This window comes from Pteropus alecto, unplaced genomic scaffold, assembly GCF_000325575.1.
Source record: "Pteropus alecto unplaced genomic scaffold, ASM32557v1 scaffold164, whole genome shotgun sequence".
Lineage (NCBI taxonomy): Eukaryota > Metazoa > Chordata > Mammalia > Chiroptera > Pteropodidae > Pteropus > Pteropus alecto.
The window spans coordinates 3,407,769-3,423,658 of record NW_006439568.1 but is presented as its reverse complement, the minus strand read 5'-3'; the positions used below and the strand labels follow the sequence as shown (position 1 = coordinate 3,423,658).

Here is a 15,890-nt window from a genome sequence, read left to right as displayed (position 1 = left end):
CAGTAGGTCCTTATTGATTATTAGAAGAATCTCTGGGGTTTACCTTTTCTGTCCCCATGATCAGGGCCTCAGTTCTGATCTTTATCAACGTGCCTCTGGACTGTAATCAGCAGTTGAGAAGAAATGAACTAATGCATTAGATTTTGACCTTGCCATTTTCTGTACATTTCATCCCTGTAACAATCCTGAGAGATAGGAAGTTACCTGTATTTTTCAGATTACAAAAACTGGTCAGGCTTTTTCAAGTATGTTATATTGCTAAGGAATGACCTCGCTCCGAGTCTGTCTTCCTCTGTAATGCATTTTACACAGAAATACCAAGACAATCTTTCTAAAATGTAATTTTTAATATAACTTACTTAAAACTTATAGTTACTGATTTAGCACTTTACAAATTACCGGTGATTTTTCACGCTTGATCTCATTCTGCACAAACTACTCCATGAGGTTAGTATTATCTCATGTGACCACCTTGTACAGTAACCAGGATTGACTTCTCGTTCCCATCAAACCAGTTAGTAGCTCTTACTATGGATGGCATTCCACATTTTATGTGATGGCTCTGTTTTGTCCATTGAATCATATGTCTGCATGTCAACTGGAGTTGGCTTTATCCAAGCGAAACTTCCGTATTGTCCTCTTCAGGTACCATCCTCATTTCTTCCCTAATGTCTGCTCAAGACAAAACTCATCCACCTCTTTCCCCACCCCTGTTCTCTCACTTAAACTCTTCCGGTCCTTCAGCACCCATTTTAAGTCTTATCTTTTGAAGAAACCTTCCTCAATAATTTCTGTCTTTCTTTCTCTTTTTTCTTCTTGGTTTCCTTTTGTCAGATATGTTTGCCCTTGAATATATATTTTAAAATTTCCCCCCAACTATAAAATATATGCTATGTGTAAAAATATTATATAGGATATTTGAGAGTGAAGAGATAGCTTCTGGCTTCCCAGTTCTTGTCTATAGAAGTAACCACTGTTATGTGTCTTTGCAGTTCTATTTCTATGCAAGAACAAGAATGCCCACAGGCACACATTTGCACACACACCTGCTTACACACGTGGGAGATGAATGTCGACATATATTGTATACGCAGACACCATCCTACAAATTTCTTTTTTCATTTGAAAATATATCTTGGAAATTTTCTATATCAATAAATATAAGTGATTTCATTTAAACGTATCTCTTTATTACCTGACATTATTTCACATCAAATTATTTTATGCACGTACATCTTAACTTTCTTTGCCAAAAGGAAATGGAAACTCCATGGCAGGAGCACTTACGTATTCGTTCTCTTTTCCGTGGCTTTTATTCTTTACTCTTTCTGCATTTACTGCATGTTTCACTATTTGTGCTGTGGGAAAATGAAGATGTTTGCCTCCAGACCCCTAAGGAGTTAGGATCTGGTGGGTAAGAATCTACATTTATACATATAACTAACACAAGGAGGAAATTGAGAAGTGACACAGATTCCTGTTACTGAAAATATGGCCGATTCGAACAATCCTCTTGCTGAAAATAATTGAAAATGTTGAATATGTATGAGAAGACCTCAGAGCAGCAAAGAGCTGAAAAGATAAGGAATTAAAGGCCAAAATCTAAGGAAAAGTGAAAGTTCAAAGAGGCTTAGGGACGGAAGCTGCTTTTGACCGAGGGCATTTGCAGATTCAGGCAAATTTGAACTTTGCCTGTTCCATAGGTAGTAAAACTATACAGAAACCTAGGAAATGATTAACAAAAAATTCAGAATAATGATTTTGGAGAGGGTAGGAGCATGCAAGGAGTTTCTGGGGTTTCAGAATTTTCTATTTATTGACCTAGTGGTAGCTATACAGAGTAATTTATTTTCTAAACTGAACATATTTATTTTGTGCACTTCTTTATGGACATAATTTACAACAGATAATTCAATATAAAAGAACAAATTACAAGACAGTATATATTAGTATGATCCCACTCGTGCATGTATGTCATATAAATGGGTGTGTGCATGTGTGTATTATATAAATGAGATGTGTAATACAAAGTTATGTATAGATGTACACATATATCTAAATATGCATGTGTTGAGGAGAAAAGTGTGTGTGTGTGTTTGTGTGTCATATGTAGATAAAAAGATCTGGAAGAGTATTGGAACTACTGTGGGCGACCTTGAAATATAGAACAGGGAAGGGGAAATAGCAAGGAAGGAACTTATAGTTTGTGCTAATTTTTTAAAATCATCATTGTTATTTAGTACATTTTTTAAATCAGATCTAAAAAAAGATGGTTTCTGTCTCTGCCCCTAGATATAAAAATATTCCCTCCACCATGCTCCATGCCGCTTGGCACAGTACCTTTTCTTTAAAAACATGGCTTATTCTTTTGCTGGATTGTAAGCTATTAAAGGGAACGAGACAGTGCCATGTGTATCTTTATGTTCCTCGTACTTGTTAAATCTCAGTACATAGTAGAAGGTCTGTAACTATTAGTGGAAAATGAATAAATAAATGTACCTTTAGAAGAACCTAGGATTCAGGGATCCAGCAGATAGAACACGTCCTGAGAGGCTCTTGTTATACTTCTGAGTATCGTTTTGTACCTGGCACAGCAGTGGGCATAACATTGGCGCAATGAATACAGGTCAATTTAAATTTGACGGACACTTTGTGGAACCTGTAGGCAAATGTGGATTCCATCATGTGCTGCCCTTCTGGATCCCAGGGAGCAGGAAAATAAAAAAGCTCTCTGAAAATTAAACTGAGAAATGAACACCTAACAGATTAAAGCCAAGAGAGGCAATCTCTTAAGAGACCAGAAGACTCCTTGGGCCGTAAGATTTGTCTGTAACCTAATTGAGGGTTATAAAAACACACAAACATCTTAAAAACACACAAACACATAAACTCTGCCTCAGAAGAGGACTTTCTCTGTCTCCAAAACAGAGAAAAAGAAAAGCTATTAATGTAATTGTCGTGACACCTACAAAACACTGTCTGACCAGTCGTACCTGCCAGGTGAAGGCCAGCGTCCCAGCCTGCCTGGCAGGTAGATAACGCCGGTGTAGACAGCTGCGGAGCCTCATGCCATTATGCACTGGAATCCTGTGTAATTAACTTCACTCGCTCTGCTTCCAGGCTTTTACCCAACTTCCCTCTGCTGATTTGCCTTCCCAAGGTGATAATTCACCGTCAGGCTGATACAGACGGGGACATGCAGGGTGCCTGATTCTTCTATTGCTCACTGTAAATAATAAAGTCGCTTTCTTTTTCTTTTTTTTTTAATACATCAGTGTCTTGTGAGTTTTGTTAGCATGAGTCTGCATTCCCGGGTCCAGTCAATGAGGTCGGGTATCAGAGTCTGCGAGGCTCCTCAAGGTAAACACCGCCGTGTGGGCATCTGTCAGAGCGGACGGCTGGGTTTTCCGTGTGGTCACGCTCCATGCTTCCTTTCCATTCCACACACGTCACTATCGTACTTCTCCCCACATGCTCTGTAAAGAGCATCTTAATCATGTGCACATTTCAGTTAGAGAGCACCAAATAGTATTATCTCAGTGACAATAGATCCTTTCCCTCTGGGTGAGTATTATTTGTTTAGATTTGCAAATTTCACACCTTCATGGATAACGGAGCATATGTACGCCCCATTTCAAGGACCTCCGAAAACTTATTTCCAGTTCTGCCGTTACCCCCTCTTCTGATTTCGCTTCTGCCTCTCATCTCATTGTCAACATTGGTCCTGGCATCATACTCGGTCGGTTCCTAACTCGGGTCTCTCTTGCAGCGGGGAGACCTAAAGAAGATGGAAGACGCAGTGAGTGCGACAAGATTAAGGATAAGGAAGCGAGTAGAGCAGGCAATGAACGAGGTTATAGAATTTTTTTTCCTCCATTCTGTTCTTTCTCTTTCCTCAAAACAATCCCAGTTGCATTTGAAAGGGTTTCAGATCCCCCACATTGCTAGGGAAGAACTAAAACACGTGTTCTCAGAGACATGTTCGGCCTATCTGTGAATGTAACGGGACCTGAACCAGATTTCATTTACAGCAGTTTCTTGCCAAAAAAGGGTATGAGTGTAGGTAACAGGGCAAAACCCAGTACAACTCTTAGGTGAATCCCAGAAGTTTAAAAAAATTAACTGACGCATCACATAAGTAGACTATTGGGCGGGACTCCGTCAGCCAGCAGTTTTTCCACTGTCTTTCCTCTTCCTCCCGGTTCACTTCAACTTCCGGCCGGAATAACTGATCACTAAATTTCACCATAAATTTGTCAGGAATTACCCAGAGCAATTCTCAGTCGTCTCTATGGTTTAAAATAATACATTTTATTCGTAGGTTAGGACCTCAGACATTGAGGATGGCATAGGTAAATACAGAAACCTAAAAAGACAATTTTTTTTTTTTTTTAGAAACTTGGTTCCTAAAAACTATTGTTTTAGCAATCACAGTTTTGTTCATTTATACAATTCGAGTTCTGCAGCAAAGTAAGACGCTATTGGATTAATAGTATGTATAATAAATTCCCGAGGTTCTCTCCTGTCCCTATACGTGGGTACAGAGCTGGTCTTGTGTACCGATGTTAAATGACATGGGGCCAAATGGCCATATCAGTAGTTGTGGACCATTCTTGATTATTTAGATGCTGGTTAACCAGTCAGTGAATTCTTTAGGCCTTTTCACCACATCCACTCTCCTCTGGCTCTCATTGTCTTTGGATGAAGAGTATGCTAAGGAGGACAGGGTCCATTTTTCATCCTTATGTGAGCAAATTTTGTTTCATAGCCAGAGACATCTTGCACTTAAGAGCAGTAGCTATACTGTGGGCTCTACAGTGATGGAAATTAGACGAGGTATCATTGAAATACTCAAAATCAAGGTTATCATGACCTCTGAAGTGCTTATCCTACCTTAGTGGGTTAGTATTAGGCAGTATATATAGTATGTTTTATGCTGATACAAGTAATTACCAAAAAGGGGAAAAAAACATTCTCTTCCTTCATTAAATGCTTTATGAATATGGTCAACACTTATAAAAATAAAAGAAAATGAGATAAGAAAAGAAAAGAAAGAAACACCTACAACTTTCAAAACTACCAGTGTTTTTCAGAACTTACGTACATTTTCTCATTTTCCAAAAGGGAATGATAAGAGTCCTGCAAATAGGGAGGTCCACAAACTCTGCTCCAAATAAAGACAGGAGTAGAGGGAGCCGGAGGAAGATGCTCACCTGGGAAGCAGTGAGTGCTTGACGCCCTCCTCTCCCTGCCCCTGCCTTCTCATAAGCCCAGGCCACGGCCTGCCTTTTGCTGCTTTTCTTTCCTTCTGTCGAAGGTCAGAGTCTAGACAGGGACTCACCGGACAGAACTGAAAAGACGGCTAGACTGGTAGAACAGAACCGTCCTGAAGCCGGGCAGCATTATGGCAAGCTGAAGTTTGCAATTTTCAAAATTATACAGAGAGCTTCAGACATGACATCCTTTGTAAGGAAGCCAGCCTTTCACACAGCGATTGCATAAGGACCGTATATAAAATGGCAGAGTAGACGGAAGGTCCTGTTCTCTTTCTGTTCTGCCTTTCTAAATTCTTTTTCTGGCAGCAGCTGTTTTCTTCAGTCTTCCTGCTGCCCTCTTAACTCCTCTGAGTCTTGTCCCTTTTCAGTAAAAAAGGTTTACCCTGGGCTTGATGTCATTCAGTTCATGTGTGTGTTTGTGTGTCTCTGTCTGTGTTGTGTGTATGTGTCTACAATTTGATTTTGTTAGTTTGTAGTACACTTTATCTTTTCTAACCAAATAAACTGCAACAGTAATCTTTCTCAAATTTTTAGGATGATAAACTCTAGATAGACTGAAAATTACCCTAAAAAAATGTATATACACTCACAAAATGTTGAGTCCAATTTCATAATGTTCATGCACTCAGTTACTTATTTATGGATCCCAGCGAGATTCAGAATCTGTGTCCGTTGATGGAATTCCAAAGTAATTTACTTTCATGGTCACTGGTGATATTCGAAAATGTATTTATTTACCAGATACTCACTGAATGCCAACTCTGTGCCAGAACTGTGCAGGACACTGGGATACAGTGAAAAGGACAGTGGCCCACCCATCAAAATTTACAACATAGTTGAGGAAACAGACAAGTAAACGGACCATTACAATACAGAATAGATGCAATACTAGGAGAAGTACGGGATGCTTTGGAGAGCACAGAAGGTGAATGTTTAATTCAGCTTTGGGACATCAAGAAATTCTCCTTTGAATGATGCCTGAGCCGTTCTTCCAAGTAGAAGGAATGCTATGTACAAAGTCGAGAGAGTTATAGACTTGTTTGTTGTGTTGAGAAATTAGATTTGATTTTAAAGGGCCTTACGTGGAGGGATGATAAAAACTGTCTAGTGGGAAGAGAGAACTCTGCCTGTAGCATGGAGGGTGGGTTGAGGGAGGCAGGACAGGAAGCTGGGAAACTGTGGTAGGAAGCCTGGTAGAAAATAATAGTGATTTTAACTAAAGTCCTGACAGCATGAATGAAAAGACGAGGATAGGTTGAAAGGATATGTATTGGAAACCACAGAATTTTAGCGAGTGACTGAATTCAGTCCTTCGACAAATATTTATTGTGCTACTATGTTAGACACTCTAGTAGATATGGCGGGGAACTAGAGAGACACCATCTTTGTTCTCAAGTCTAGTGCTGATGACTTTCAGGCTTCTGGGATGGATAGCTCAGTGGATGATGGTGCCGTCCATCAGAGATGAGGCAGAAGCGTGTCTCAGACCAGACGTCCCTGGTCAGAAGTGCTTTTTCAAGCTATGAATACCCCTCCTGAGATCTCAGGATGTCCTTGTTGCTGTGAATCTCTGTGTTGAATGAGAGTTGTTACTGATGAGAGAATGCTTCTATGTAAACAATATTCAGGGAGGGGCTTGAGAACCACTGACAGAGATGACAGTTGGATACAGGAAGTAGATGAGATCACCCAGGAAGAGTTTGTAGAATGAAAGGAAAGGAGGGCTGAGGCTTGGACATGGCAGAACCATGGAGAAACAAGGAGCCTGATGAAAAAGCCAGGAGTGTGTAAAGAATGTAAAACATGTTCCAAGATGGAGCCAGTGGGACAGATGGGAGGATTAGCACTGTGGCAGCAGCGGTCAGCTTCAGGATGTGCTGGCTAGGCTTCTGCTTCAGGACGATAACCTGAGCTTACATATTAAACTTCCCGCGTTTATCACCAACCTTAGCTGAAGGGAGTCACGTCAGGAGCCTTCACATCAAAGGGCTCAAGAGCAGCCAGCAAAATACGATGAAGAAATTTTATGTTGTGTGAATAAAGCTGTCATTAAATAAGGAGAATAATAATTATGAAAAAGTCACTCTTAAACACATTCTATCAAAATTGTTATATTTCAAAAATGACTAAACTGTAAGCATCCAGATATGAGGGTGGGGTGGCGTGGAGTGAGGAGAAGCTGTTACCCTCAAAAGGGAAGTACATCTGTACCCAGTCACCTCAGCGCTGTGCGAAGAGCAGTGACACGTCACCTCAGACATTAGAGGAGAAAGGATTGTCATTCCAATTTTACATCGAGCTGAGGCATCTTTTCTTGAAAGGGCAACAAAAAGATCATCTTTGATGCCGAATGACTCACAAAATATCCCACTTTTCTACTTGCCCTGAAAAAAAAAATTAGCTGACTTAACTTTACCACCTGAAAGTTATCATTAGCAATCCCACTTTTTAGATAAAGAAACGAAGACTTTTTAAGCAACGCTGAATCAGTTGCCCAAGGTCTGACAGGGGCTGTGTCAGAGCTGAGATTTGAACTCTTTTGGACTTTTTTCCTCCAGTATATATACTGTCCTGTGCTGCCACCACAAGACACGAGCCCTAGATGAGGAAACAGGCTTAGGCTTATAGCAGTGAGACTGGCTTTTCAACATATCGAGTTTAAGAGTTTATATAATATCAGTTTGGAGATAAACCATCGGAAATATGGTCTGGAGTCTAGGGAAAGAGTCAGCTAAAAACATCATTAGGGATGCCGTCAGGCGCTGGCACGGCCTTGCAAATAGATGAGATCAATGGGGAGAGTCGGGGGGGTCGTCAGCAAAAAGCAGACAGAACTCATTCTGGAAACAACCAGCCTTGAGGAAGCGAGTTAAGAGAAGTAAATGTGTAAGACCTGGCAAAGGATGGTAAATCTTACACAGGAAAGAGGAGCAAGCAGGTCAAATAAACATACTGTATTTCATTCGTTTTAGGACAGACTATTTCTTACATTTTAGTATCTAAAATTAGCATATGTTTACTATCGATGAAGTCTTATAATTGGCACCTTTTTTACTTAGTAGTGCGTAAAATAATGGTGAGTTTTATAACCGAAGGAGTATTTTAATCTTGTAGTCAATGGTTTAAAATCTATTTGGGTTTGTCCATTTCTAAATTATTTTATAAAGAAAGCATACCTTTAACTTTCATTGGCTAAGCAGCGCGTAGATTAGATTAAATGGCTAGTCACGTGCTGTGTGGGTAGTTCAGGAGCTCAAGGCTCAAGCACTGCAGCGAAGCAGAGTCATTTAAGGTGTCCTCACCCACCAGCTGTGTCCCTTGGGTAAATCTCTTTACCTCCTTAAGCCTAGCTTTTCTGGCCTATAAAACAAGGATTAACAAACGGTACCTTTTTCTTAAGATTATTACAAGGATTAAATGAAATAGTACATACAAAGTACTTAACATTATGTGCCTGGCAGATGGTAAGCTCGCAGCTCTCCTTACTGTTTTCCATATTGCTTTCTCAGATGGGAAAGAAATAACTGTCCTCCTCCTCTCACTCCAGAGTACTGCCGTGTGACATCGGAAATAGGGAAATGCACAGGGAGTTTATTTACGCTATGCGAGCTCCGTGTGGCTTGGGCTCAAAGAATGTTAAACTTGTGTTATCTGCTAGAGAATTTGAATTAGCAGGTGTACACGGATTCCGAATTTTTTTGAGTCTAGCCCAAAGCCTTGCTTACGGTAGATGCATAATGAAGCACTGATTGATAACAATTAACCCTGAGGGGGGCAGGCTGTGTGTGTGTGTGTGTGTGTGTGTGTGTGTGCGCGTGTGTGTGTGCGCGCGCTCGCGCTCTAAACAAAAAAGATGCGGGTTTTGTGGAGAGGTGTTTGGGGAATTCCTGTAGTATGTCTCAGATGGATTGCACGAAGTTTTTTTTCTTTTACTTTCCTCTTTATCTCTGATCAGTTCCAGGGGATTTTATAGTTTCTCAGATGTCATGGGTAAGAAGTAGTAGCCGCATAAACATTGGGTAGTGAGTGCAGATAGTGTTATAAATATACCTCTTAGGTTGTCTTATAAAACCAGCATTCCATGAGACTTATCTTTATTATGGGATTGTTAAATTAGTATTATGCCTTTCCTCCAAAAAAGTTTAAGATGAAGTCTTTTAGGCAGTTTGATTTACAAGGTAATTACATTTAGGAAATGTAATTTCCTAAATGTTCTGCCACACAGGAAGAATTCTGAGAAAATGGTTATTCCCCTGGGGAAAACTGATTTTACTTTCTTGGTTAAAGGGCACTGAGTATTCAGTTAATTATCAAGTCTCACTGATTTTTTGTTGGTTTTTTTTGTTGTTGCTGGTCACAGTCATAACTTCTCATATAAGATTAGTATTTTGGAAACTTCTCAGAAAACCTAGAAGAGATAAAATATTTTCAGGTCTAAGTATGTATTTCTAAAGCTATAATTAGGTATCTCTCTGCAAATTAGTAAACTAAGCTATTATTTTTTTATTTAGTCAAAATTCACCTTTTAGAGTTTGGCTTATAATTTGAATCCTTGTTGATGTCAAATTATTTCATTTTCTTTGACTTTAATAATTACCTTTAATAATTCAAACTCGCATATCTCTTGCTCACATTTCTGCTGCAGTCGTGTTTAAAGGTGTTTAATGACTGAGGCCTTATGCGTTCTTTCATATTCTATTTAATGGCTAGAGACATGCCTGTGCATAGTATTTGAGTCATCAATGTTTCACAGCACATTTTACCAAGAAATGTAGTGCATCATCGAGTAATCAAATTACAGTGATATCTGTTAATGGGACCCAGTTTGCAAAAATTAAATAGTGTCCCCCTGTAAAAGAAAGAAAATTAACAAGACTCACCATTCAGATTCTGAGGTTTAATTAGCTCTGACTTGCTAAAAAAGGAAACTGAGCAGGTAAATACTATACACTTCCCATATATAACAAATTATGAATCATTGCTGATTTTTTATATAACTGACCCACATGGATTCTGCTGTATTCTTTTATCTATGCACCTCAGTTTTTTTTGTTTTGTTTTGTAAAATGGACTATAATTTGATTATCTCATAAATTCGTCCCATTTCTAAAATGCTGTAAGACGTTAAGCCTAATTTCCTTTGAACCTTAATCCTCTTGCCAGTCGATATGGTGGAGTCGTCCGGAAATGACCCTCCTTGGTGCAAGTGACTGACTGACATTGTGAAGTTCCTTGTGGGCAGTTTGGTACAAAGTGGATCCATTTATTCAGCAGACTTATGCCATGTTCGTAAGAGCTCCTAGTTTAGTAGTGTAGTGGTTTTAAAACCTAGCCCCCAAATTCTTTGACAGTCCTCCCATCAAAAGGTGGGGCTGTGCTCCCTCCCTTGAATCTGGGCTCTGGACTGCTCGACTATAGACTCTTATTCAGCTTCTCTTCAGAAACTTTACCGATTTCTGGGTGGAGGCCTTAAAAAACTAGCAGTTTCCACTTCCTGTCTCTTGGGACCCTCACTTTTAGAACCGAGCCGCCATGCTGTGAAGATACCTGAGCTGCTGCCCCATGGGAAGACCCGGGCAGACAGGGCCTGCCAGCCAGCACCCACTGTCACCTCTAGGAATGGACCATGCCGGAAGCGTGCTCCAGCTCCAGGAGAGCTGCCCCAGCTGACACGGCTCTGTGTGGAGCAGGGACAAGCCGTTCTCACTGGGCCCTGCCCAAATTGCAGATTCATGACCAAAATAAATGACTGTTGCGTTAAACCACCAAGTTTTGTTGCCAGAACAAGGTAGACACAAACAAGCAATTTTGAAGGTGTGTAGAATTGCAATGGCAGTGATATAGGTATCACAGCAACACAGAGACACCTAATCCTTCCTTCAGCATCAAGGAAGACTTCCTCAATGAGATGACAAGTCAACTGCGTCCTGAGTGAGTAAGGGTTAGCCAGGTGTGGGGAGAGAGGGTGGAGTGTTCTGGGCAGAAGGGACAATAGCGTGATGAGAAGTAAAGGCAGAGTAGATGTTATTCCAGTGTACAGACTAGAAAGTGTGCATCCCTACCGACAAATAGAAATGGAAATCAGATCTTCTAACTCCTAAGTGTTTTCAGTTATGCCACCTCCAGTTTTGGAGCTGAGACTAGGTTGGGTTCATCTAATCCTAACTCCCCTTTTACAGATGAAGCGACTGAGGCAGCAGCCTGGCGAAGTGAAAACGTGACTGTCCCAGGTTGGGTTGCCTGGGAAGCCGACGCTGGCGTGCAGAAGTCTGTTAGGGAGAGTTCTCAGAATCCAGACCTGGGAGGGAAGGCGAAGGCGAAGCGGGAGGGGACAGGGTCGCACAGAAGTGGAAGTCAGGTTGCTATGGTACAGTCTCAACAGAAGCTTCAGCCAACGTTGCAGGGACGCCCGGAGACAGGTGACCCTTCAGAGCCGTCCTGGGTTGGGGAAATAAGGCCAGGCTTTTTACACCTCATTGACCAGCCACGGGGTGCTGGTCACTCCAGGAATGGCCATGATCTTGGGCAAGGCGACTCTCTTCAGCTAAAGTGGTAACCAAAGGGGGACCCAAAGGTGGCTGAGAGCTGAGGATTTTCTGCCAGCAGTGCTCCCAGCCATGTCACCTCTGAGGAGCATCTGGAGGACACCTCTGTGTCCACCACGGTGGCCTTTGGAGTTATTAGTGTCTTATTCATGGGTTTCCATCCTGGCTACTTACGGGAGGCAGATTCCGGGTGAGGCTACTTTAACCCTCAGGATTCTTCACTATAAAATAGGAAAAATAATGTGAGAGCTAAGCCTTGGTTTCATTTGTGAAATGGGAAGAACGATTGTACAGTCCTTTGGGGAAGGTTGTTTAGAGGATCTGGTGAGATCATGAAGTTCCCAAAGTACCTGTTTCTTTTAGAAAATTAGTTATTATTATTATACCATAATAAAGTATCAGTGCTAGATACATAATATTTGCCATGAAAGTTGCTTGATAAGCATTTCATTAAAAACTGTTCCAGAAATGATTAGTGACTTGCCAGAGGCCAAAGTCAGTGTCAAAGCCAGGGCTGGAAAGCATCTTTCTTACACTACTCTTGAGTTTGGGTTTCAAATTAAGGAATACGGGAGGAGAGATCTCTGTGGTGGGTCAGTGTGGTGGAAGGGAGTGGAGCCGAACGTGACTTGACCCAGGAGAGGCTGATTCTTTAGGCCCAATGTGAAAATAGGTTTTTCAGAATAGAACCAAGAGGATAAAATTAAATCTGAAGTCATCTGAGTAGCAGTACTCTATGAAAACAGCGCTGTAGCAGAGGATGATTACAGTTTGGGACAGGTTACTTTGTCCCCAGTGAATATATACGACTGCTCTTTTGTGCGTCTGCACCAGATCTGTCTTCCCCAGCAGATCTAGATTCTGGGCCTGCTGGCTCCCTCACTTACTGAATGTCGAACCAGGGATAATTCACTCTCCCTCTCTGAGCTTGAGTTTCCTCTCTAGAATGAGGATTTGGATCTAGGTAAGCCCTTTCCTATTCTATCATGCTTTAATTCTTTAATTCCCAATCTACCCTACAGCACAGAAAGTTTAAAACAAAACATGGCTATATTATTCCATGCGTAAATGATCTTATTCCATGTGTACAAAGAAACATCATGTGTTAAACCAAACCTACAGACGAAAGTGTTCAATAACTCTTGCTAACAAACCCTGATATTTACCTTTCAGTGAGAGAGGAGACAAAAATCACTGTTTGCGAGTCAACCAAAGTACTCCATAGTCTTCACAGAATTGTGTCCTTACCTGCAGTTTTTGTAGAATCATCGAAATTTGTTATTTAACATTTATCGACAATCACTGTTTTGCTGGATACTGTGCAGGGCGAGTTTGTGCAAGTTGAATCCTAGCATCATCAGTCTAGGGAGAAAGTGGAGAGGTGATCAAGTTCATGAAATGCAAACCTTCTTGCTTTCTATCAGAAGACACCTAGGCGTTCAAATTTAGTCTAGACCCAATATTGTAAAGCCTTTATTGTTTATGGAAGCATCTGTTTTTTACTTTTCCAATTAGGCCTCTCTGTTCTGCCATTACTATTCTCATGTAATTGGGTTTATGACTTCAGTAGCTTTTGAAATTTCAGCAACTAAACTGTCATTGGAGACTTATCACACTTAAGGCATTTTAATATAACTTGTATTAGTATCTTGAATTCTGGGAATTTAATCAGTATACTCACATTTAATTTTTTTTTTTTCCTGAACGATTATACATTTTCCCAGAACGAATATTTAATCCTTATGATTTTGTAACCGAGGGATTTAAAGATTAACTTCGAAAATAGGTCAGGGAAAAACATCTACTTCGGTTTACAGCTAATCAGGCAAGGGAGTAAAAAAAGCAATTTGGAAGCTTTTGAAAAGCATTTGTGAAATCAATTTTATGTAATTTTATGAAAGCTGCTATCTAATATAGCTAAAGTATGAGTCAAACCTTCCATTAGTTTTGCCACTCCTTCATTCATCCATTTATTATTCATCCATTCGTCGTTCATCCATTCATTTAGCAAACATTGCTCTAGACACTGGGGTAACAGAGATAAATAAAACAACCAGAGTTTACTGTGTGTCAATCCTGTGCCAGGCACTTTGAAACTTGAGAACTGAATGCTTACAGCTCCACAGTCTGGTGTGATGGGGTGAGCATTACAATGGGAGTCCAGTTGTTTTCCTAAACTCACTACTAAGCTGTGTGACTTTAGGTGAGACCCATCCTGTGTTCATTTCCTCATCTCTCAAATGGTATCGCTCGCCCTATTTACTTTATAAGTTTGATGTAAGAATCCAATGAAATAGTGATTTTGAAAGAGCGTTGAAAAGTAGCAGGCATTATACAAAGCCAAGTAATAATCTTGTGACTGTGGTAAGTGGTTTTGACCATTTTATTGCCTCTGTGAAAAGAGCTGAGGATGAGTACATTTTTATTGTTCTCTTGAGCTACATCTGCGTGTTTATGATGATCGGCCTTACCATTCCTTCCACATGTACCACTGCCCTACTTCCCATCCAGGGGCAGAGACTTCGTAATGAGGTAGCTGGGAGAATGATATCTACAGCTGGTCGCACTTATTTAGAAAATATTATTCAACCCATATACTGCATTAAATCGACAAGTATTGATTATTAAGTACCCAGGTTAAGAGAGAAGAGAGAGGGATAAGGGATGAATTGACATCCGTCTTCAAGGAGCCTAGACTTGAATTTGAAAATTCAAAGTGGCCAAGTAGAAATCATTATCTTAATTGCAATTTCCCAAAGATCTGTGCAGAGACGTCCAGTCGGCCTTATGTTTGTAGGGGACGTCTCTCTTAGACACTGAAACGCCCGTTTATCCCTATTGGATCATAGGACAGATGAATCCTATGAGGAAACTAAAAAATTACTTCTAGCTTCATGTTTGATTTTCTGTTAGGTTTTAGGTCTACCATGCTGATAGAATGCGATAAAAGGTCTGGTCTTTCCTAGAACAAACCCAATCCTGGACTAACTCGAGACTCCCTCTCCAGTATCAGCTCTGGAGTTCAGAGGCGTTTGTGTTTTCCTCACGACTGTCTCCCCAGCGCCTAGAACAGCGCCTAACGACCAACACTCACTAACGTGTTTTGAATGAATGAAGGTCTCAGTCTCCCGTGTAGAGTTCTGATACTCTGATACCCCCAGGTAGCTGTCTCCTTGAAGACAGGGGCTGTGCTTCATTGGTCTCCAGATTTCCAGTGTCTGGCATGTAATTGGTGTTCTGGATGCTTGTCAGATGAACACAGGGACAGGTGGAGCCAGGACTGTGGTGGGCGCCCCAAAATCTCCCTGGAGTAAGCCCTAAAAGCAAGCAAGCAACTTACGCCGGGGAAGTCTGAGGCGTAGCCCAAAGTGGCCTGCCACAAATGTGAAAATTTGTGGAAGCTTCTTTTTTAATCTTAGCTTTTCTGTTTCTTTTACCTTTTCGGCGCTCTCCATGTTCCTTTCAAATAGTAATCCTCAGCAGGATGGATAAAACTGATATCGCAAGAGGCTAACTTGTGTATATCTCTGCTGAGTCCCATCCGAGTCTTTTTTTACCCAGTGGCAATTGTCCGTGCAGGATATCCCAGGACAGGGCTGCCTGTTCTTGAAGCCACTTCAGAATCTCGTAAGAGAGAATTGACACAGGATAGGAGAGGGAAGTAGGACAACTGGCCAGAGTTACTTTCTGGGAGTTTATTGTGCCATCTTTCAGCCTCATTGACTCTTCTAACTCTTCTTAAACTAATAATAATACTAAAAAATTGTCTTACTTCTTCCAGTACCTTGACACGTGCAGATATCTCATCTGATCTTCACAGCACATCTATGGAAGTTACCTTTGTTTTGATGTTACTATTTACACAAATGAGAAATCTCAAGTGAGACACTTGCCTCAGGCACAAAATTTAAGGAAGTGCCAAAAAAATCCAATAATCAAGATAGATAATATTTTACGCAATACTTTAAAAATATTAAAATTTATGCAGAATCTGACAGGGCCAGGATTAAGGTATGGCGAATGAGGTGAGGTGTTCAAGTAAGCGCAGGGTCAGGTCCTGTCTTAATTT

General features: G+C 40.7%; 1 protein-coding gene across 2 annotated transcripts in view; it reads left to right on the top strand.

The window, feature by feature from the left end:
- The window catches only part of NSMCE2 (NSE2 (MMS21) homolog, SMC5-SMC6 complex SUMO ligase), a 201,749-nt gene that overhangs the window by 103,321 nt on the left and 82,538 nt on the right, over positions 1-15,890 (top strand). The window contains exon 5 of one of the 2 annotated variants that reach the window (XM_006916559.3): positions 3,770-3,853. The exons of the other annotated variant lie outside the window; for it this stretch is intronic. Within the exon in view, the coding sequence (XP_006916621.2) occupies positions 3,770-3,853 (84 nt within the window). The remainder of the gene's footprint in view (positions 1-3,769; positions 3,854-15,890) is intronic. 2 annotated transcript variants of the gene reach the window in all.